Genomic DNA, 22,261 nt, shown 5'->3' with positions numbered 1-22,261 from the left:
GTCAATCTAGGTGTGGTGGACGCGGGTTCAAATCTCAATCCTGCAGAAGTCGCGAATGTACTAAGTTGTTAAAGTGACTATAATCAAATTTAATAAATGAGCAAAAATTGATATGAAACCGTCAGCAAAAGGCGACGAAGTACAAAATAACAATACGAAGACGAAAAATTAAAGACAGAAGATAAAAACCAAACAACTCAAAATGAAAAGGAAATACGGAAAACATAGACAAAAGGCGAATGACGAAAGTCGAGAGTATGCGTCCTTCAATAAGGGAAAATTTGAAATGTGTAATAAACTGATTTGATTCAAAAAAGTATTAATTTCCTTCAAATAGGTTTAATCAAAAGACGTTCATAACACACTGACTCTAAAATATCAATCAAGAATACCTGTACGATAAAACATTTTCACATTTTGTGCAAGATATAGCTAGGTGGAATGAAGGTTGGTTTATCCGTGTTTAAAGGAGCTCTAGTATATCAAAAAACTATCCATAGCGAAATTTGTTTACACTTTTAAGCAAAAATAATAAGCACTTCAATCAAACCAATCTTGAAATGAAGCACAAATTTCGGTTAAACTTTCATTTAACATGGTCAAACCAACGTATGAAATTTAAACTAAAAATTTGATTAAATTTTACCTCTTTCTTAATTCATCCTTAATTCATACGGTTCAAAAAATCAACAGATTTCAAACAAATTTTAACTATGGCAACTTTATCTAAAAAGCCATTTCACGGTCCCCCAAGGAACTCCGGAATAACTCCGGGGCCGTAAGACATATGGCCATTATCTATAGATATTATAAAAATAGAAAAGATTTTCGGGAATTCCCCCAAATTTGGTGAAAAAATATTGAGATAAAAAAACTACGACCATCTTAGTGAATTTTGCGGCGCTAAAAATGATGTAGACCTTAGAGCGGTTAATGCAAAATTATAACGCTTTCTTCTGTGATGAAAACAAATAGTAAAACTACAGATTTTTTTTCAACAAAACCTGGCATCACTGCCTCAGAGCGCAAAACCACTCCTCTTGTTCAACCGATGTTATCGTTTCAGCATTAAACCTAGTCCAATGTGATGTCCTGAAGGTAAACAATTTTCTTAAATTTCTTTTTGTTCAACCGCATTTAACATTTAAGATTGAAATTAGTCCAAATTGATGCCCCGGAGGTGAGACGTCGTCGAAAAGTGAGCAGCCATCCTTTCCTTTTACGAGATTGTATCCATATAGGTACTGCAAGAATTTGTTCGAAACTGTTGTCTTGAATTCGTGTATGTGACGTGACGCAGAATTCTCAAAGCGAGGAAAATCAGCGGCTCTCTTATCCGAGAATAGTTTTGAACGTTTCATTTGCTGCTTTGCATCAGTTAGCTGTTACCAATTCTTTACATAGTTTCCATATAGTCAAGCATTACATTTAGATTAATTTCTTTCGAAAATGATAGACAAGACAAGGCAGGAGGGACCCGTAGTGATGATAATGTTTATTAGACTGTCAACTCAGTATAAGGCAGTAAGGTACAAAACATTTTGCAAACAACTTTAACTTATTTAGTAGCTTTCAATCATGAGAATGAAATAAACGCAGTATAAAATTATCGACTTGCAAAAACCTGGATTTCTCAATCTGCAGCACAACCAAATCATTTTAACATAACAATTTTTGATATCATCAAATGAAATACGTAAATACATATATGTCTAACTAATATACATGTCTAAGTGTTTGACGTTGAAGTAAGATTTGAGGCGCTATTAACATTCATTCGAAAATAATTGAATATTCTCAATCTGCAGTCTCAACAAACCCTATATATATACTGCATGTAGCATGTATATATGAAGAATCGTATTATTACATGCATGGACATATGCTCCTATCGCCACAAAGAGACTTACATAGTCCTGCATCACCTATATGCGGTCGTGTCTTGTACACAGCCTCTCTGATTTTTGACGTAGGACTACGTCTTACGGCAAGTTTTGAGATAGGGTGTCATTCCAAAAAATCGAAAAATGCGAGCGTCACGAAAAATGAAAGGTTTTTAGCGCTAATAGCTCAGCGGTTTTCCGATCGATTTTCAATATTCTTACACCAATCGATCGGAAAATCTTCTAAGAATTGACCCAAATGAAGAAAAGTATGGATTCTTGATGTTGAACTATTGAAAAATTGAAAATAATGAACCTATGTTTTACAAGAATTCTCGCTTTGTGATTGGTCGGAAGATTCTTTACGATGATCTAAACCTATACCAATTTGATATCTGTGCTTGGGAAGTAAGTCAAAAGAAGTGACAAAGTTTCCTCATTTCAACAAGATTTCTTCACACCGCGGTTAAACCTAGACCATTTTGATGTCCTTGCTTGGAAAGTATGCCAGAAAGAGTGACAAAGCCCCCTCGTACCAACAAATTTCTTACGAGCGCGATTAAACCTAGTCCAATTTGATGTCTGTGTTAGGGAAGTGTGCCAGAAAAAATGACACAAGTTCGTTGTCCCAACAGATCGCAAATTCTTTACTGCGAGACGATTAAACCTCGGCGAATTTGATATCTGTGTTGGAAAAATGTACTACAGCTGTAGTGTTCGGTTATAATACGACTCTATATGAATGCGCATGCTTGCCGTTCCATTAGAAGTGTAGTGAAAAGATGTGCTGTTGAAAAAATAGGATTGAATTGGTAAAATCCCTTCAACGTGGGGAACCATGGGTAATAAAAACAATCTTTAATTTCAGTAAGGTAGCAGGAAAGCAATAGTTTGTGTTCTTGATTTTGTTAAATTGTTTTCAAATGTACAATCTTTTGAGAATTGAACGTATGCAATGTTACTACTTTGATAAATGTTACATACAACGCATGTAGCATGTATATATGTTGCATATAGCATGTATGCATGACAAATCAAATGATTACAAGCATGAATACCTGCTACTATCACTACAAAGACACTTACGTAGTCCTGCGTCACCTATATATGCGGTCGTATCTTGTACACAACCCTTCTGATTTTTTTTTGAAGTAGGATTACTTCTTTGATTTCTATATTGGAGTGCACTTTAGAAAAGCGAAAAGGGAACATGTAACGAAAAGTGGTTATAGTTTGCACGCTTATAACTCAGTCATCCGTCAACAGATTGTAGAGATATTGTTTATTGTTCATTGTTTATTGTTTATGTATAAAATTCATCTGACATTTGTGTCTTAATGAATAAACTAGTAACTAATTTCTACGAAAAACATCAAGAAGACGGTCACGAAAGACATTGATGGACACGTTAAAGTCGAACATTTCGAATACTTCATTAAAACGATGACATATAACACGTATCGGTTCATTAGCACCAAACAAATGAGCCCGCGGCTCCAGGTACAAAAAGTTTCGTTGTCGTAGTGGTCGTATGGGAGCATATATGTTCAGCTGCTCTAACAACGCCGGGCAGTCGATGTGGTCGGTCAGAAGTTTAGCAGCAAAAACTGCTTGTGCGATTCGTCGTCTCAGTTCCAATGGCTGAATACCGAGAAGTCGGCAGCGGCTTTCGTACGGCGGCAAATTGGACGGATCGCTCCATGGGAGATGGCGAAGAGCATAGCGGACGAATTTTTTCTGTACCATTTCAATCCTGCGTGACCAATTTGCGTGAAATGGGCACCACACAACAGAACTAGTTTCGAGGATTGATCTCACAAGCGAACAGTACAGCGATTTCAAGCACAGTGGGTCACGAAACTCATCCGCAATCTTGAAAATGAATCCCAGCTGTCGGTTGGCCCTCGAGATTATGTTTTCGTAGTGGGTCTTGAACGTAAGTTCATTGTCTAGTAGCACTCCCAGATCCTTTATGCACTGTACACGAAGAAGACGATGGTCGGCAATAGTGTAGCTATATTCAACGGGCGTGCGTTTTCGGTGAAACGAAACCACATTGCACTTCTCTATGCTTAACGTCAAGCGGTTTCTAGCACACCAATCCACAAATATATTCAAGTATTCTTGCAGCTCCGCGCAGTCACTCAGGCACGTAATGACTTTAAAAATTTTAGTGTCGTCGGCATAAAATAATCGGCAGCTATGTGAGAGCAAAAGTGAGACATCGTTTATAAAAATTGAAAATAGCAGTGGACCCAGGTTGCTGCCTTGTGGGACACCTGATTGATTAGAGAAACAGTTGGAGACAGCAGAGCCTATTTTGACACACAAACTTCTATTAGTCAAGTAAGATCTGAACCAGCATACGGCGTTTACAGATACACCTAATTTTTCCATTTTGCTAAGCAATATTCCGTGGTCGACTCGATCGAAAGCCGCTTTCAGGTCTAGGTAAATAGCGTCAGTTTGAGAGCGAGAATCCAAACTTTGTAGACAACGGGAAACAAATTGCATCAGGTTTGTGGTCACTGATCTTTTCGGAAAAAATCCGTGCTGGTCAACGTCAATATAGAATTTACAGCAAGCAATTGGTATCAATCGATTGGAAATTTTTCAAAAAATTACAATATCCATTACAACACAGTAGATTATATGTTTCTCTAACAGACGTTAAAAAATTGAGAAAATATGAGTCGAATATTTAATATTTCATTATTTGCATTTTTTGCCTTCCCACGTCAGTGCTTCCCTAGCACGGATGACAGAAATATATACGAGATGAGCTATGGGTTTTGGGTTAAACTTCCTTTCCTTACCTTCTTCGGTCACCGGCTTTCGTTGGAAACACATCGGCAAGCAGCTAGTTTGCGACGCATCGGACAGCAGGTTTTTGAGTCACATCCGTGGCATAATTTTAAAGGTTGTATTTGAAACATTGTTTGCCTTTGCCTCGGTGTGCGTCATCAGTCGGTCGCCGGCTTTCGTTGGCGAAACATCAATCAGCAGCTAGCTTGCGACGCATCGGACAGCCAGTTTTCGAGTCACATCCGTGGCAATTTTAAAAGTTGTATTTGAAACATTGTTTGCCTTTGCCTTACGGTGCGCGTCATCAGTCGGTCGCTGGCTTTTGTTGGCGAAACATCAGCCAGCAGCTAGCTGGCGACGCATCGCACAGTCAGTTTTCGAGTCACATCCGTGGCATAATTTTAAAGGTATTTGAAACATTGTTTGCCTTTGCCTCGGTGCGCGTCATCAGTCGCTCACCGGCTTTCGTTAGAGACACATCGGCAAGCAGCTAGCTTGCGACTCATAACATCATAAACATAAAAATCTATCTTGATTACAGATCCTACCAGTAGCGTTTGTCCCAGTATTCCCACCATTAATCCACACACCAATAACCTATCTGATGGACGAAAGTAGACAATGGACACCACGAGTCAGAAATTTGAGAATTCGAGAATAACAAACGGACCTTTTCAGGTCCACTATTTAAATTAGCTGAAGAGTTGAAACAGAATTCTCTCGAATACTAATGCCACTTGGTGAAAAACTTATGGAACTTTTTCCACCATTTGAAAGATCTTTGTCTGCGGATCAACCTTATTGAAAACAGTAATTTTATTTATTGCTAGATTCCCGAGATATACCGAGATAAAGTCAACGGTTCACAGGTGTTGTACAAAATACAACAGCGCAAATAAACCTTCCGTTACTGCGCAACTGGAGAATCTATTATATGAAATTCGTACAAAAATCACCGGCTTTGGCATTGAACGACGAATTGCTCTACATTCGTAGTCCTACTTCAAGCCTGCGCCCGTGCATGGACCCTTGTACTTTTTTTATTTAACTGCTTGCTTGGATCTAGCGTTACAGTCAGACATAGGGAAACTATATATAGTAATAATGTTTCAGCAGTGATGCGAAAACTAGCACAGGGTCGAAAACTAGATCCCTTACCCTATTATAGAATTCCAATGTAAAATTGACATACTTACATACGATTTAATGTGTACTTTCTATTACGATCTTGTGTTATCTGTGTGGGTTGTAAGTGGCGCTGACCAGCGCGATGCCACGGTAATTACAGTAATCTAGCCGGCACCCTTTTTGTAAACGCGTCAGAAATAACAGAATATCCCCCTTGAGTTTTGAGTGTACAGTTCATTCCAAGCTCCTTCGTTCGAGATAAGACCAAAAAACTGAATTTAAGGCAAAGTTTTGTGCAGAAGGTTCAGGAGGTTTCAAACCATGACAAGCGTGCGAAAAGCGGAATACATCTTTCGTCACCAAAGATACTGTTCGAAAGCACGGTTGGGAGCGAGTGGACTGTATGTTAAACCTTGAATCAGTGCAGAGTACCGCGGTGGTGGGATCCAATAATCCTGGGTTTTGGCCTTTCCTAGGCCAGCAATTACTTCCTTGATCGCACCCACGCCCGTACAGCTGTAGGAACGTTCAGACGGTTTATTACGACGACACACCTTTCTTCACTACAGACTTAACTATATTTACAACATTTATACAAGAACAACTATATACAATATATGCACAGACAGCACGACGGCTCCTGGCGGATTCACGACGCGGAGTGCTGAGCGTCTTGCTTAGCAAGCTTATATAAGTTTTGGCGAACAATGTCCAATGTGCATGTAATGAATGCTTAATCCCACATAAAGGCGTCTTATGGATTAGTGCGCTAAGCCGGTGCCACCTTGATCTCCGGTCACTCACGCACGTACAGTGGGGTCCATGATAGTACGGTTTGTACTCCCCAACAGATACCATGAATAGACAGGTGTATTTGGAGAGTACCTCCAACAGTGATTTTTTTCTCTTCTCGACTGTCCTATGAGATTCTGGCTGAATTTGACTTTATGCCATATAATGACGTGCTGTAGTGGTATTGAGCAATTAATGTGGATTTCGTAACACTGGGCTATTATGAAGCAAAATCTTCTGAAATATTCTAAAGTAGTTGAAGAAATGCAGAAAGCATCGGTAAAAGTGCAAACATGTCGATTTGGAGGTTGTGCAGAACCTCATGGGTGGGGCAAAAGGCAAAAGTACGGACATACGAATATGGAGGCGAAATTAATCAATAAAATGAAGATGGTAAAACTAAATTTGATTGTTTAATGGCAATCGGATAGAAACTCGAATTCTGCTAATTTATCTTGTGTGTTGCAATTGTACCGTGGACATCCTTTCGCCGGCGAGGAATTAGATACTTAATAAACAATTTATTTTCTTAACTTCTTTCTTAAATACCACCAATCATATGCTCACTTCCGCAAGCAGTAGTATATAAACTCAAACACAGTCAATAATGAAATTCCAAAGAAAAGTCCTCCAACTCCACCAAGCGAAACTGAAATTAATTGCAATATATTAAAAAATAACTATAATCTATCCGTTTTATCACCTATAAAATCTAAATCTGTATGAGAAACGCGCCGTTCATAACGACTGGAGGGAAAACTCATCACTTCAAGGCGTACGAACCCCATATCACTATCTTCTGTGTTTATAGTATTTTCTCTTTAATAATAATATAATAAATTGATAAGTTGATTAGATTAAAATTAAACTTATTACCCTACTATGTTTATTTCCATTTCAAAACAGGATTGTATACACGGTTGTTTATCTTCAAAGAGATATTTTTTTGTTCTAGATAACACGTTAGCTGTAAATACAGAGAAATGCGTTAAGGCTATAGATAATAAAACACATACTCTCTATACTGCCGCTACTGGTATAACAGTCTTATTTTCTATAGAGTTTCCTATATATGGAACTACAGTGGTTTACCGATTTTATCTACCCATCCGAAAATTTTTGGTAGATATATTTGGAAAGTAGACAAACTTGTGGAAAAATAAATTGCTCTAAAATAATTTAAATAAACAAAAAATATTGTTATTATTAATCATTTCAATAATGTATTATTTCAGTGTAATTTTACGCATAGGGCTAATTTTATTCATATCAACCATTAGCCATAATGCATGTCAACTCAGCAATATTATGAAAAAATACATAATTGCTCGGATTTTATTCAAATTTTATGTGTTTATTCCTTTGCAGTAAATTTTAGATCCGTATTTTTATTTGGTACTTAAAGTTCTCTTTTCAGAGTCAGTGTGGTCCCAAAAGTAACCATTTTTTCCACCTTTCTTTCTTTAAAAATTCATAACAAATGGAAAGTACTTTAATGAGCTTTTCAGGAAAAATATAGCCCAAACTTTTTTTATTATCGCAAAAACATTGAAAACATTCACTTTTTATGTTGGTGTGTAGACCAAAGAAACTCTAAGTTTTCATAAAGTGTCGAGAATACAATGGAGACGCATGGTTTTTCTTTTTACTTGTAATAAAAGGGGTTTTGACAAGGAAATGCGTCTCCAAAATAAAACGCCATGCGAGCCCATTGCATGGACGCATCTTCATTTCTTTAGAAAAGAGTATCTCAAAAACTAAAAATGTCACAGTTCTGTTTTTTGATATCGTATGTAATTAACTAGCTCGCCATTGAAAGTATAATGAAAAAATAAAAAATGAATATATTAAATGTTTTAAATAATTTTAAGAGGCTCCTACAAAAAATGTTTTTGCAATCATAAAAAACTTTGTTCGTCAGTTTATTGTTTTTTTAAAAAGCTCATTAAAATACCTTTATTTGGTAATAAAATTATTACTAAATTATTGGTTCAAGAGATTAGAATTTTTTGGGAAAGAAAGGTGACAACCATAGTTCCTAGCGGAGACGGAGTGTGCCCGTTAGCGTTACGGTATAGAAAAATTGCACAAACGATCATTATATGTTAAAAATAAGCGTTACAAAATAAATGGAAGTTACTTTGCGTATTTGACTTCAGCATTATTATACCCATTCTGTGTATAATTACATACCACAGATGCCATATAGTAAACTATAAAATACAAAGAAATATTCTCTATGCATAAATGCATGAAATCTTCCAAATTTTCATGCCGCATGGTTGAAATAACGATTTAGAAAAAGATTAAACCAGGTGTAGATATAATCGGAATACCACTGTATTACGCGAGTAGCGGCCGTATAGTTAAGGCTCAAATACACGTAATTGATTTTCCTGATTTCGATAGCAGTTTTTATGCTCAAAATCTAAATTGTTCTTGAAACTATTCTCTGCTGCTTCTTTCCTTCTCTCAGTATAAAAATTACTCTTGCGATCAAGAAAATAAATGACGCTTGCTTGAACCTTAACGGGAAATTAGCAGCCATTAACTTTTCGTCGGAGAGCCCAATTTCGAAAGCAGTTTTTGGGCCCAAAGTGGGGTTCTGTTTATAGAGATGTATTCACTGCATTCTTCTTGCCAATCTGAACACAGCGAGAACACTGCTTTTGAAATTTGCAGAATCTATGACGACTAATTTCACCTTAAACATATTTTCAAATTTACTCAGTAAATTACCTTGCGATACGCATATTAGACCAGCCAAATCACAGTATTTTGTTTTGTCTAAAGTTGTGAACAAAAATTTAAAAAAAATACCGTTTTCAGTCACATATTAAATTGCTCAATTTACTTATCATCTATCAATATATAAAATCAGAGGGGTTGTGTACAAGACACGACCGCATATATAGGTGACGCAGGACTACGTAAGTCTTTTAGTAGTGATAGTAGCATGTATTCATGCTTGTAATCATTCGATTCTTCATGTATACATGCTATATGCAACATATATACAAGCTACATGCGTTGTATGTAACATTTATCAAAGTAGTAACATTGCATCCGTTCGATTCTCAAAATATTGTGCATTTGAAAACAATTTAACAAAATCAAGAACACAAACTATTGCTTTCCTGCTACCTTACTGAAATTAAAGATTGTTTTTATTATCCATGGTCTCCCACGTTGAAGGGATTTTACCAATTCAATCGTATTTTATCAACAGCACATCTTTTCACTACACTTCTAATGAAACGGCATCGGCAAGCATGCGTATTCATACAGAGTCGTATTATAACCGAACACTACAGCTGTAGCACATTTTTCCAACACAGATATCAAATTCGCCGAGGTTTAATCGTCTCGTAGTAAAGAATTTGCGATCTGTTGGACAACGAACTTATGTAATTTTTTCTGGCACACTTCCCTAACACAGACATCAAATTGGACTAGGTTTAATCGCGTTCGTAAGAAATCTGTTAGCACGAGGGGGCTCTGTCACTTTTTCTGGCGTACTTCCCAAGCAAGGACATCAAAATGGTATAGGTTTAACCGCGGTGTTAAGAAATCTTGTTGAAATCAGGAGACTGTCACTTGTTTTGGCGTACTTCCCAAGCACAGATATCAAATTGGTATAGGTTTAAATCATCGCAAAGAATCTTCCAACCAATCACGAAGCGAGAATTCTGGTAAAACATAGGTTCATTATTTTCAATTTTTCAATAGTTCAACATCAAGAATCCATACTTTTCTTCATTGGGGTCAATTCTTAGAAGATTTACCGATCGATTGGTGCAAGAATATTGAAAATCGATCGGAAAACCGCTGAGCTATTAGCGTTCAAAACCTTTCATTTTTCGTGACGCTCGCATTTTTCGATTTTTTGGAATGACACCCTATCTCAAAACTTGCCGTAAGACGTAGTCCTACGTCAAAATTCAATACATGTCTAACATGTGAAAAGTTTTCATAATTTTTGTCGAAATTAGCACTGAAAATTTTTCTTCAATGGATCTGGATGGAACTAGATAGCTAGTTTTGAACTTGCTTCAGATGCTTGCTGCAGATGCTAGTGTGCATTAAATCGTCCATATATACAGGCGGAGGGTGTTAGGTAGCTTAGTGCAGTTATTTCAAGGGGAGATAGATGATCTCAATCATTACAGAGTTTTTAAACATTCTTAGTTTTCGGTTCTGCTTCTAGCTTCTAGCTAGCGCAATTCTGTTATTTTCTTTCGAAAGCTGAAAACTTTTGCATTGAATTTTTTCTTTAAGGCGGAACCGAAAGTGGCTAACGTTATTGTGTTAGTGCGACAAACACTGTACTGTACATCTCATGTGTTCGTTAAAAACCTAAACGTTTATTTGAATATTGCATTAATATTGGTAATATATGTCAAATAGCGGAGCTTGCAAACATAAACAACTGATCCGCAGCCAACCGCACTGACTACAAACATCCCGAAAAAGGGTTTGTTTTCTTTATCAAGGCATTCCGATTCAATCAAAATTAACAGCAGCAACTGAATAATGCGTAGGATTACTAGAATGTTTAATTAATCCGCTTGCATCGGATTGCGTTTTTGATTCCTGCGTTTGCGTTTTGTTTGTTTACCTCACTCTAAGCTCATCGATGCGGCGAAAGTTGAAAGCTCTTTAAAAGCTCATTGATGTGACGAAAGTTTGATACTGTGTTGCTGCTTTTTCGGAAATCGCTAGTTCAACGAAATATGTGCGCAACCAAATATCTATTAACTAATTCCAAATTATACATTGGTCGCTTTTATGAACACGTAATGATCGATATGATCAATTAAATTTATTTTCCATTAGCAATTATGTTTTGCTGAGCGTTTATTGATACATAGCAGATCGATAAATTGAATTACAAGTTTTAGGAAATTATAACAGCGCTGGAAGCACTGATTATGTGGCGAAAGCGTACTCTACCAATACAGATGCATTTTTAAGGTGCAAAACAATACATGCTTTGAATGGTAGCCATTTACCCAGCCATCTTTGAGCCACTTTCGGTTTCCCCTTAATCTCTTACTTCATGAAATTTAAGAACTTGTTAAAAGCAAAAAGCTTTGAAATAAGTGTTTCTCAAGGTATTTTTATCAAATTTCCCTTTAAAAAATATAAAACTGCCTTTATTTGCCATTTTAAAGTAGTGATCGACATCGGACCGGGTAAAGTCCGGAAAGTCCGGTCCGATGTCCGGTCCGAAGTCCGATCGGAACGAAATTTTAGAGTCCGATTGTTTATCGGACCGGAACCGGAACGAAGCGTTCCGGAACCGGACCGGACCAGGTCTTCCGTTGAAAGTCCGGAAAAGTCCGGAGCACTTTTGATCGTAAAACTGACCGCAGTGGAAACGATGACTAGGACTTACTTTATATGTTTAAAACTAATTTCCTTTAACTTCCTCAGTATTGAGGAAAGACAATAATTTCGCTAGCAATAATACACTTTCTGTTTAAGGCTCCAAAACAAGTCCAACTAATCGATTTATTTTTTAAAAATTAGCAAATATCTGTGGGTCTTAAAACCGAACGTTTCGCAGCATCAGCTCGTGCCCTCAAAATTTAATTTCAAAGAACTAATTTTAAAAGTTATGTAATTATGGCACTTCATCTTCTCGGTAATGCCATAGGTAACCGATATTCACGCTTATGGTCCAATATGATAGATAACTCGAAAGTTTCATCGGATTTTTCAAAATTATCGTATAGGTTTGGGCCGAAGAGGCTCAGATTTTCATGAAATTTTGCTTACGAGTATAGGATGTTAACTTTTTAATGAAAACAATATGTTATCCTATTTTCCCAGAAAACTCCACTAGAAATTTTTCGATTTTTTCGAACATCGCTTATTTCGAAAGTTTATAGTTTTAAAATCAAGCATTGCAGAACAATTTTTTTATGAAAATGTAATAAAATTTTCTCAGCAATCCAGGAAAAATATTAGTTGGAACAAGTTTTCCACATGATTTTCTATGACGGTGCAAAATTTTAAGGAAATGATGGAAAGCCCATGATCTAAGTCTTAAGAAATTTTGAAATAAAGTGGACTTTCGGAAAAGTTAATGAATGGGTCGGCTAGCTTTTTCGAAATATTACCTTTTCTGAGTAGTCCTAAGAGTCATTGAAAATGATAAACACAAAATCGAAAAATTTATTCTCGGATGCAGGATACTTATTTTTAGGTATCTGGAAGTTGTAACGCAAAGAAATATGTAGCAAGATCTTTATGAAATAATGCTTCCCCGCGATAAAACTGAACCTTGTCGTGGTGTAGGGCTTTTTAACTAATCAGTAAATGAGCAGCGGTCACGTTTACTTCTGAATGTGGGTATATGTCAAAATACTTTTGTGATTTCAAGTGGGACTCGGGGTAAAAATTTACCAAATGTGTCCAGTATGGGAATCTTTGATAATAAATAGATGAATGTTTCTGGGATTCATCTCTATTTATCACAGCTGTCACAAATATCTCCGCAAAATGTTGGATTGATTGGGTCGAGCGGGGACTTAGCGTTAGTAAGGGGATGTAAGCGGGTTACCAGATCCGGTTGAATGCCGAAGGACAACTCTACAATGATTACTGGTATAATAATAGAAGTACTTAGGTAGCAGATGGGAAAATTAGGTCAATTCGTGTCGTGTGTTCGAGTCTCGGCTGGGCGATGCTGCTGGATTTTCGCACTGGTCTCGTGGCTGTCCTGTGCTCTGTGGCCGGCCGCGGGGTCTGTCGATGGGGAGGGGTTGAGTCTTCGAGAGACGTTTAAGCCCATAGCTTTACTGCATTAGCTCTTTGTTCTCGAGAGTTGGAAGACGAGTGCGTCTCTATAAAGCTTTATAAGCTCCAACTCCTCTCGACTACCGCGAACGTCTGGGTTGTGCTGCGCACAATTTACTTTGTATCTTGGGACAGTGCATAAATGCTGGGGGAATGAAAGATTCAATTTGCCCTGATAAGTTGATAACCGCTAATGCTCCGAAATTTGTCTTTCCTATTAGATCATTTGTGGTTGTTTGAGTTAGAAAATTGAAAGCGGGCGCGCGGTTGAGAATCGGTGTCAGACGGGGCTGACGAATCCTCCACTTCTTCACTATACTACATTTTACAACTCAAGTATGACCGCATTTCAAGGTCAAGACTAAAATCATGAGATTAGTCTAACTCAAGTAGTACAAAAAGTCCAAAGCACATTAACAAATTCGATCTATTATTTTTCTTCTCATCATCATCATCATCATTATATTTAAAGTATGGCATTCCGGCCTTTGGCTGAGAGATCTTAGAGTCAGTTCGTGGAGTTCGCGCAGGGCCGGAACGCCTCCGCCTGCGGGCATAGGCGTGACGACTATGCTTGGGGTTCTACCTGTGTTTTAGTGGGCGACATTGCCTGTCTCGTCAGGTAGAACTGATGTTTGAGGTCTCCCTGACACTTCGTTAACATTACAAATGGACCCAGCGCAGAGTTTTAAACGCTACTAGCTGACCCGGCAAACTTCGTATTGCCACAAATTAAAATGTGTTGTACATAAATCGTGAATCTGTCACAATCTCGAGTTTAGCAAGTTTCTGAGGAGCTCAACCTAAGATAACTCATTTTGGCAGTAACGTCACTATTTACATTTACATTTAATTTACAAATTTTCAATTTTTCCTCACAATAAAGTAGAAAACAATCCCCCTGTTACTTAGCCAGATAAAATAAAGCGGATAGCACTTAAATATTCGCCGTGATTGTATAACATTTTGCCTAATACCATTTCGTGAAAAACCTTTTCATGAAAAGTACCATTTCGATCCTCGGGATGATCCTCTCCTTACTCGTTGTCGGTCGTCCGGACCCAACTGAAGGAAAGTAATAGAGGTCAGTAGACCTAGGAAAACAAATAAACCTGGGCATAGCTGATTTCTGCGGGCGGCTGCAGAAAGTTTTTGATGGTCTTGTTATTGTCTGTTATGTTTTAAGGAAGAGTCTAAAATTTCTCGAGTTCGATTAGCTGAGTTTGTATGAGAGTTCTTATTCCCCTACCACAGGGGCGAGGGGTCTCAAACCATCATAAAAAAATCCTGCTTGCAAAATCCCCCACATGCCAAATTTGGTTCCATTTGCTTGATTAGTTCTTGAGTTATGAGGAAATTTGTATTTCCTTTGTATGTTAGCCCCCCCCCCCCCCCTAAAGGGGGGAGGTGTCACAATTCCCCTCCTAAAGAAAGGAAGGGTTTCAATGCACCATAAAAAAAACTCTTATCTCCAAAAATACCCATATGCCAAAGTTTGTTTCATTTGCCTGATCAGTTCTCGAGTTATGAGGAAATATGTATTACATTTGTTTAGGAGCATCCTCCTAAAGTGGGAAGGGGTCCTAAAAAATTCTTGCCTCCAAAAACCTTCACATGCCAACTTTGGTTCTATTTGCTTAATTAGTTCTCGAGTTAAAAGGAAATTTATATTTCATTTGTGTAGGAGAAGTGGGGAGGGGCCCTAATTCCCCTCCTAAAGTGGGGAGGAGTCCTAATTCACCATAGAAAAAAAATCTTGCCTCTCAAAACCTTCACATGCCGTTACGCGGATTATTTTACCAGTGGCCGGAAGCCATGGGTTTCGTTTCTGATTGCTGTTTGAAGTACTTTTAATAAATCGCCTGATCGCATCACTTACCACAGTGAATCCAGATCTGATCATACTCATACTAACACAATCCTTCTTCCCGTGACATTCGTGGAGATGCAGAGGTAAACTCGGACTCATAACAGCGAATGTTGAACTAACAATCCTTTCCTTTCCTAACGATCACAAGGACGTGGCCGGCGCCGTTATTGATCTATATAAAGTTGTAGCTACTGATTTGTTACACATTGACGATAGTCAACTTTCCCGAAATGCTATCTGTGTGGTTCCCTGTGCAACTTCATTAGCTCAGATCAATCACGGAGGTGCAACTACGATGTGTGTGGTCGTTCATGCTCATGCTCATGCTCCCAAAACCTTCACATGCCGAATTTGGTTCCGTTTGCTTGATTAGTTCTCGAGTTATGCAGAAATTTGTGTTTCATTTGTATGGGAGCCCTCCCTCTTAGTGAGGGGAGGGGTCTCTAACCATCATAAGAACCTTCCTCGGCCCCAACAACCCCTACATGTAAATTTTCAAGCCGAACGGTTCAGTAGTTTTCGATTCTGTAAGGAACATACCGACAGACAGACAGAAATCCATTTTTATAGGTATAGAGATTAAGCGACCAGTTGGATAACCCGAAAAAAAGAAAACAAAACGAAAAAAACATCTTTATAAAATAATACTTAGTTCCTTTCAGTAAATTTAAAATAGTCGGTTTCGTCCCTGCTATTGCTTCTTTTGCATTTAAAATTCAATCTAAGTTTGCGCTTTTCCAAAAATCCTAAGATAAGTATGTGCCCGTATTGAACTGTTGCTATAACTGTCCGCTACAAGAGTTTAATTTAATCCCAGTTATGATGAGACTCTGTATTAAACCGTGAAAATGCGTTAGGAATCCAAAAATGAGAAATAAAGATTGAAGGAAAACACAGGTGTGTGAATGAACGCTTTGGATAAAATTTAAACTCTCAGAAAAGTTAAGGCAAACATTAACTTTTCAGAGTGTTGCATGGGAGCTAATATTCGCTTAACTTTTCTGAACAATTAACTTTTCAGAGAGTTAACTTTTCCAAGAGTCCACTGTATTTTTTCTTAGTGTTAGTGTCAAAAATTTCACTGCAGTGATTTTATTTCTCTACAGGAGTTTTCCACCACCGTGGAAAATTTTGAGAAATATTTTTTCCAAATAGTATTTTTGCTAAATGGCTGAGATTTTGTTCGCCGTTTCATAAAACAAATTATTCAAGAGCTATGAACTTTTGAAGCAAGTGATGTCCGAGAAAACTAGAAAATTTGATTTAAAGTTTCCGGGGAAAATAAAAAATCGCGAATTAAAATTAATTTTCATTAAAAAGAGCATAAACTGACGGTTGAAAGACAATTTTTTAATTAAAATTTGACTTTTATGTCTGAAAGTGCACCATTCCATGATGGGTAAGAGCCCAAGCACCAGTTAATGGTGCCGCATTTTTCAATTTTTTTAAATGATCCATTTCAGGCCGGTTAGCGTTTAGAAGTTACAGAAGGTTCTACACATTCAAAGCTTTACCTTTGACATTTACCTATTTTTTAAAAATTGGTAAATTTTGCATCCGGACAATTTCGGACTTCCGGACCGCAATCGGACCGGAACCGGAACAGAGTTAAATCGGACCGGAACGAAATCGGACCTAAAAATTTCGTTCCGATTTTTTACCGGACCGGACCGGACCGGAACCCGGACTTCAATTTTCGTTCCGATGTCGAACACTATTTTAAAGCTCTAGTATCCATTGGCGGAACTAGGGGGGGGGGCTAGGGGGGGCTAAGCCCTCCCTAGAAAAGATTTAGCCCCCCCCCCTAGAAAAGTTGACTAAGTTTTTTAATTTTTGAAAAACCAATAGTTAGATAACTTCAGAGTAAAGTTTATTAGTATGACTGTTATAAGATTCCAGGCATTAATGTGCATTAAATTTTAATATGCCGACGAAATAAAACGGCTGAAAAAAATTCCGGGGGCTATAGCCCCCCCTAGAAATGAGTGCTAGTTCCGCCAATGCTAGTATCGTTCTACAATTGGTTCTTTGATGTGATTTGATTTGATTTGATTTGATTTGTCTTTATTGATGTGTAGGCTTTGCCCGTTATCAGACTTAAAAAAATATAAATACATACAAAAAATGACTTATCAACATTACGTGGAATTGTTAAAATATTCCCTAAGACTAGATTTTAATTGAACACTAGACATATTAACAGAAATGACGGGATGAAGATTATTGTAAACAGCCAATATCCGATACATGGGCTCGTTCCGGGCGTAATTCTGCGACCTGTTTGATAGGTGAAACGGCCTAACCCTTCTTAGGTTGGTTCTACCTTCGTAGTTCGTCACCTGGCTGCACAAATATGGAGCACTGTATTTTCCAGAAACAACGTGTTTGAGAAACAACACATCAATCAAAATTCTTCGATCGCTGAGACTGTTGATTCCTACTAGTAAGCATAGCGATCGGTAGTCCGGCATTTCTGAAACGCCCATCTCTTTTAGTTTCGCTGCAATTTCATTTTACATGTATGGTTTTAGGTGTTAAATTAGTATCTGAAAACTGCTCGAACTCATGCATCATGCACAGCACACTATATCACCGCGTGCGACGGACACGGTTAGACGCATAAGAAAAAGAATAATGAAACTGACTTCTCGGGTCTCTGACAACGATTGCAGAATTAAAATGTGTTCTCCGGAAGGACTCGCGGACATTCACCTGGTTTCGTTAATTGTGTAGCAACAACAGTCCAGCAAGGCTATAGCTGCAGGCTGTTTTGTGATCGTCGGCTACCTAATGCAAGTAAGTGAACACAAATCCAAAAGTGTTCGTTTTGTTACACAATGATTTTAATTCTGGCATATCTACGATAATGCACCGTTCCTTCCGAGAAGCAACGTTGTTTTCAACGAGGCTTCGAGGGGAGCATCATCATCAGCGATTGGGAAATGATTTCAAGATAAGCAAAAGGCCAATTGCGGCACCGCCTCATGTCACTCTGGAGGTGTGAAGCGTGCTGAACCGAGTAAAAATGCATTATCTTCACACTACAGATTCATGAGCTGCTGTCTGCGAATAAACCTAAGCGGCTTGAGTTCTGAAAAATTATGCAAGCAAAAGTCAAACAACAATAAGTGTTGTGCCCTGTGTTAATAGAATGTACGAATTCTTGCAGTTTTCAGATACTAATTTAACACCTAAAATTAAATTGCAACGTAACTAAAAGAGATAGGCGTTTTACGTCAAAGAACAAATTATAGAACGTATCCAGGATGAGCAAATACGAGATAATTTAATATAGTTTCATGTCGTTTTGGAATTTTCCATTTCGGATATGCCATCGAGCGCCAATCTATGGTACCACATTTGATATTTTTTTGGATGATCATCTTCAAGGAGCTGTAGGGGAGGGGGAAGGAGGTTTCCATATGAAATCAAAATTGTTAATATTAGTCTCAAATGCAACGTGTAGAATGGAAAAAACCCGAATCGATTGGTGTTTCAAATTATAGAGAAAAAATATTTGAAATGAGGCAAACAATACGGTGTGAAAGGTACTATGCCGCTTAATTGGGTCTTCGTTAGTTAGGCCATGCTCCAACTTGAATGCCAAAATTCTATTGAATTTTTGAATTTAGACATCTCTAACTATGTCAGTCGGTTCAATAGGACACCGCTTGAAACTATCAATATTTCCCTGTTGAATACAACAGATGTCGTTACTTCGTAACGCATATTGTACATTTCAGAAAACAGCTCAATTTTGCGCGACAATAAATTTACTGAACACAGCAACCTTACTGTCCCATGCTCATCTCAGTTTCTAAACACAACACAGCGATAAACACAAATATCGCTAATCGCAATATAACGTTTGACACCTGAACCAATAAATAGTTGGTAAACATTGTTTTTATTTATTGCGTTCATGTTGCGAAATTTATTTTTTTCGAATTGAAATATCGCAAACATATTCAGCTCCTGGCTTTCGTATACGGAATCAAATCACTTTTCAGGACTCTCGGATAACTGGTAGTAAGATGCTATGGAGAGGTATAGGAATTGTTTGTTTTTTTATCAAAATTGGGCAGAAGTCATGCAAATGAAGAAAGGTACTCCGGGGCAAGTGGGAATACGGGGTAAGTGAGAACGGAGCTCTCACTCATAACTCTCTTCAACTTCGTTCTCTCCAACCGAACCTTTCTAGAAATGAAAGATACAACTCAAACGCATGTATTAAAATTATAGATTATTTATAACAGGCATTCCAAACATCAAAATTGGACTTTAAATTTGAGCGTTATTTTCAATTTGCGTTGTAAGTGTGACGCACCTTCCTATAAATGATATTTTGGCCACAGGCTTTACGTAAAAGTACATGTTTTTCTGACAGTAGGTAAACATAATGAGTGTATTAACAAATTACACCCGAAAACTAGTTGTTTAATTTGACAAACGGCATCAAAAAATGGTTCGAAATAAAGTCGGCACTTCAAAGCACCCGGGGCAAGTGGGACCTATTAAAAATAAAGTGTTTCAGCACAAAACTTCCTGTCTTAATACATTTTTTAGATGAACTACCGAACATTTTCAGTTCAATTACATAATATTTACACCAGTAACGTTTTAAAATAAAACCGAAAAGGACTAAACCAAGGGGCCCAAAAAGAAATCCATCTGCACAGCTTGTGAGGGAACAAACAGTTTGGTCACATTTTGGTAACACCTAAACGATGTTAATTGAATTTGGAAAGGTAAATTTGATATAATTAAGCAAATCTGCAAATGGAACTGGAACAATCAAGTTTTTTTTTTTTATTCATCCGACTTTACGTCTTAATGAAATTATATTGGACTGGGAAAAGCCACCTTGAGTAAGTTACATACTCTTACTCAAAGTGGCACAAAAACCCAGTGTCTTTTACATCGATATACAATAAACATACATAGTACAAAATCAGTGAAATAACTTAAATACACAAACCAACATTTTAAAAACTGCACCATAAAAGTAGCTAAAAGTCCATGCTATTTCCGCGACGATTGTACTCCAAAGCCATACGACGAACTGGTTCATGAAGTCCATAGTTAGTACGGTGTGAATCGACGCGTAGGAACTGTTGGTTCCTTTGAGGCCGAAGGGGACAGTATAACTGAAGCTGCGACAGAACAGCAGGGCAGTCAAGAGCACCCAACAGGATCTTATGAGCAGTCTTGGCGATGATATCCTTCCGTCGTTGCTCAAGAGGTGCAATCCCAACTAGCAGACAAAGATCCTCATATGGCGGAAGAGCATCAGGGTTTCTCCAGGGTAGCCTGCCGCAGATCTTACGTATGAAGTGTTTTTGTATTCGTTCAATGCGAAGTATCCAATAATTATAATAAGGATCCCAAACAGCACAGCTAGTCTCAAGAACGGAACGGACTAAGGAGCAGTACAGAGTACGTAGTTTGCCCGGATCCGAGAAATCTCTACCGATTCGGAAGATAGTACCAAGCAGCCGATACGCTTTGTTAATAATAGAGGTGTAATGTAGTCTGAACGACATCTGGCTATCTAGCACAACGCCTAGATCCGTGACGTTGTTACTCCGCTGTAGAGACGTTCCATTGATGCAGTAAACGAACACTAGAGGCTGTTTTTTACGAGTGAAGCTAATAACGGTACATTTCTGAGTGCATCGTGATAAGCACACGATTGGAGTTGCACCATTCCACAAACAAATCGATCAATTTCTGAAGCTGCAAACAACCTGTGGTGGTTTCAATTGGCAGATAAATTTTCAGATCATCAGCGTAGCACAGTCTTGTTCCAGGAGGCAACAGTCGAGTGACGTCGTTCACGAACAGCGAGAATAGCAAAGGTCCTAAAATGCTACTTTGTGGAACTCCAGAGCCATTCTGGAACCATCTCGATTGACTGGGACCCAATTTAATAGCGATTTTACGATTGCGTAGATATGAGTTAAGCCATGAAAGCAAATTAGTTGACACTCCTAATTTGTCGAGTTTTGCAAGCAAAATATCATGATTGACTCGATCGAAAGCCGCTTTCAAATCAGTGTAAATGGCAACAATCTGATTGCCCTGTTCCATTTTACGCAGACAAAGCAAGGTAAACTCCAGTAAGTTGGTTGAGACTGATCGGCCAGGATAAAATCCATGTTGTGAAGTGGAGATGTAGGACTTCACATGAAACAATAGATGGTCATAGATTGTGGCTTCAAATATCTTGGAGCAAGCACACAATGAAGTGATTCCACGGTAGTGCTCCACACGATGCTTATCACCTTTCTTGAACACAGGGAACATAAACGATGATTTCCAGCATTCAGGAAATATGTGCCATTGTAAAGAGAGGTTGAAAATAATGGCTATTGGAGATTTCAGAGCGTCGCAGCATTTTTTCAGTAAAGCCGCAGGAATACCATCAGGTCCCGGGCAGTAAGATTGTTTTGTACTTCGAATTGCATAAGCTACGTTTTCAGCAGTAACCAAGAAAGATTCAACTGAAATTTCATCTCTTGGAACGAAAGACAAAGCCTCGGCTACACTATCTAGTGAAATTGAATCAGAGTTGAACACACTCATAAAATATTTAGCAAACATAGCACATTTGCTGTCGGTGGTAGAGGCTGATTCATCATTCATAAACATTGTAGATGGCAAACCATCTTCCTTCCGTTTGCTATTAACAAATCGCCAAAAATTCTTCGGGCTGCCGCGGAGGTTACGCTCAATATTGCGCACGTAGTTGCGATAAAGATTTTTGATCAGGGTTTTGTATTTCTGACAAGCCAACTTGAACAAATAACGATTCCGCGCACTTCTAGATGTGTGGTAAGCACACAGGCAGGCATTTTTACGACGTTTAAGATGGCTCAATTCCCGGTTCCCCCAAGCGGGTTTGCGGCGCGGACGAACTCGAGGGATATGTTGTAACATTAACTCTTGAATAGTGCTAGTGAAACCAGCAACTGCATCA

General features: G+C 38.1%; 1 protein-coding gene across 1 annotated transcript in view; it reads right to left on the bottom strand.

Annotated features, from left to right (window-relative positions):
* Positions 1-7,171: 7,171 nt before the first annotated feature.
* Positions 7,172-22,261, bottom strand: part of LOC128735853 (sodium channel protein Nach) — a 53,384-nt gene continuing 38,294 nt past the window's right edge. The window contains exons 8-11 of the mRNA XM_053830336.1: positions 9,348-9,395; positions 7,485-7,575; positions 7,312-7,427; positions 7,172-7,257 (exon numbers count right to left, since the gene is read on the bottom strand). Of these exons, the coding sequence (XP_053686311.1) occupies positions 7,172-7,257; positions 7,312-7,427; positions 7,485-7,575; positions 9,348-9,395 (341 nt within the window). The remainder of the gene's footprint in view (positions 7,258-7,311; positions 7,428-7,484; positions 7,576-9,347; positions 9,396-22,261) is intronic.

Source organism: Sabethes cyaneus, chromosome 2 (genome assembly GCF_943734655.1).
Source record: "Sabethes cyaneus chromosome 2, idSabCyanKW18_F2, whole genome shotgun sequence".
In the NCBI taxonomy this organism is placed as follows: domain Eukaryota; kingdom Metazoa; phylum Arthropoda; class Insecta; order Diptera; family Culicidae; genus Sabethes; species Sabethes cyaneus.
This window is presented reverse-complemented; position numbering and strand designations above follow the sequence as displayed.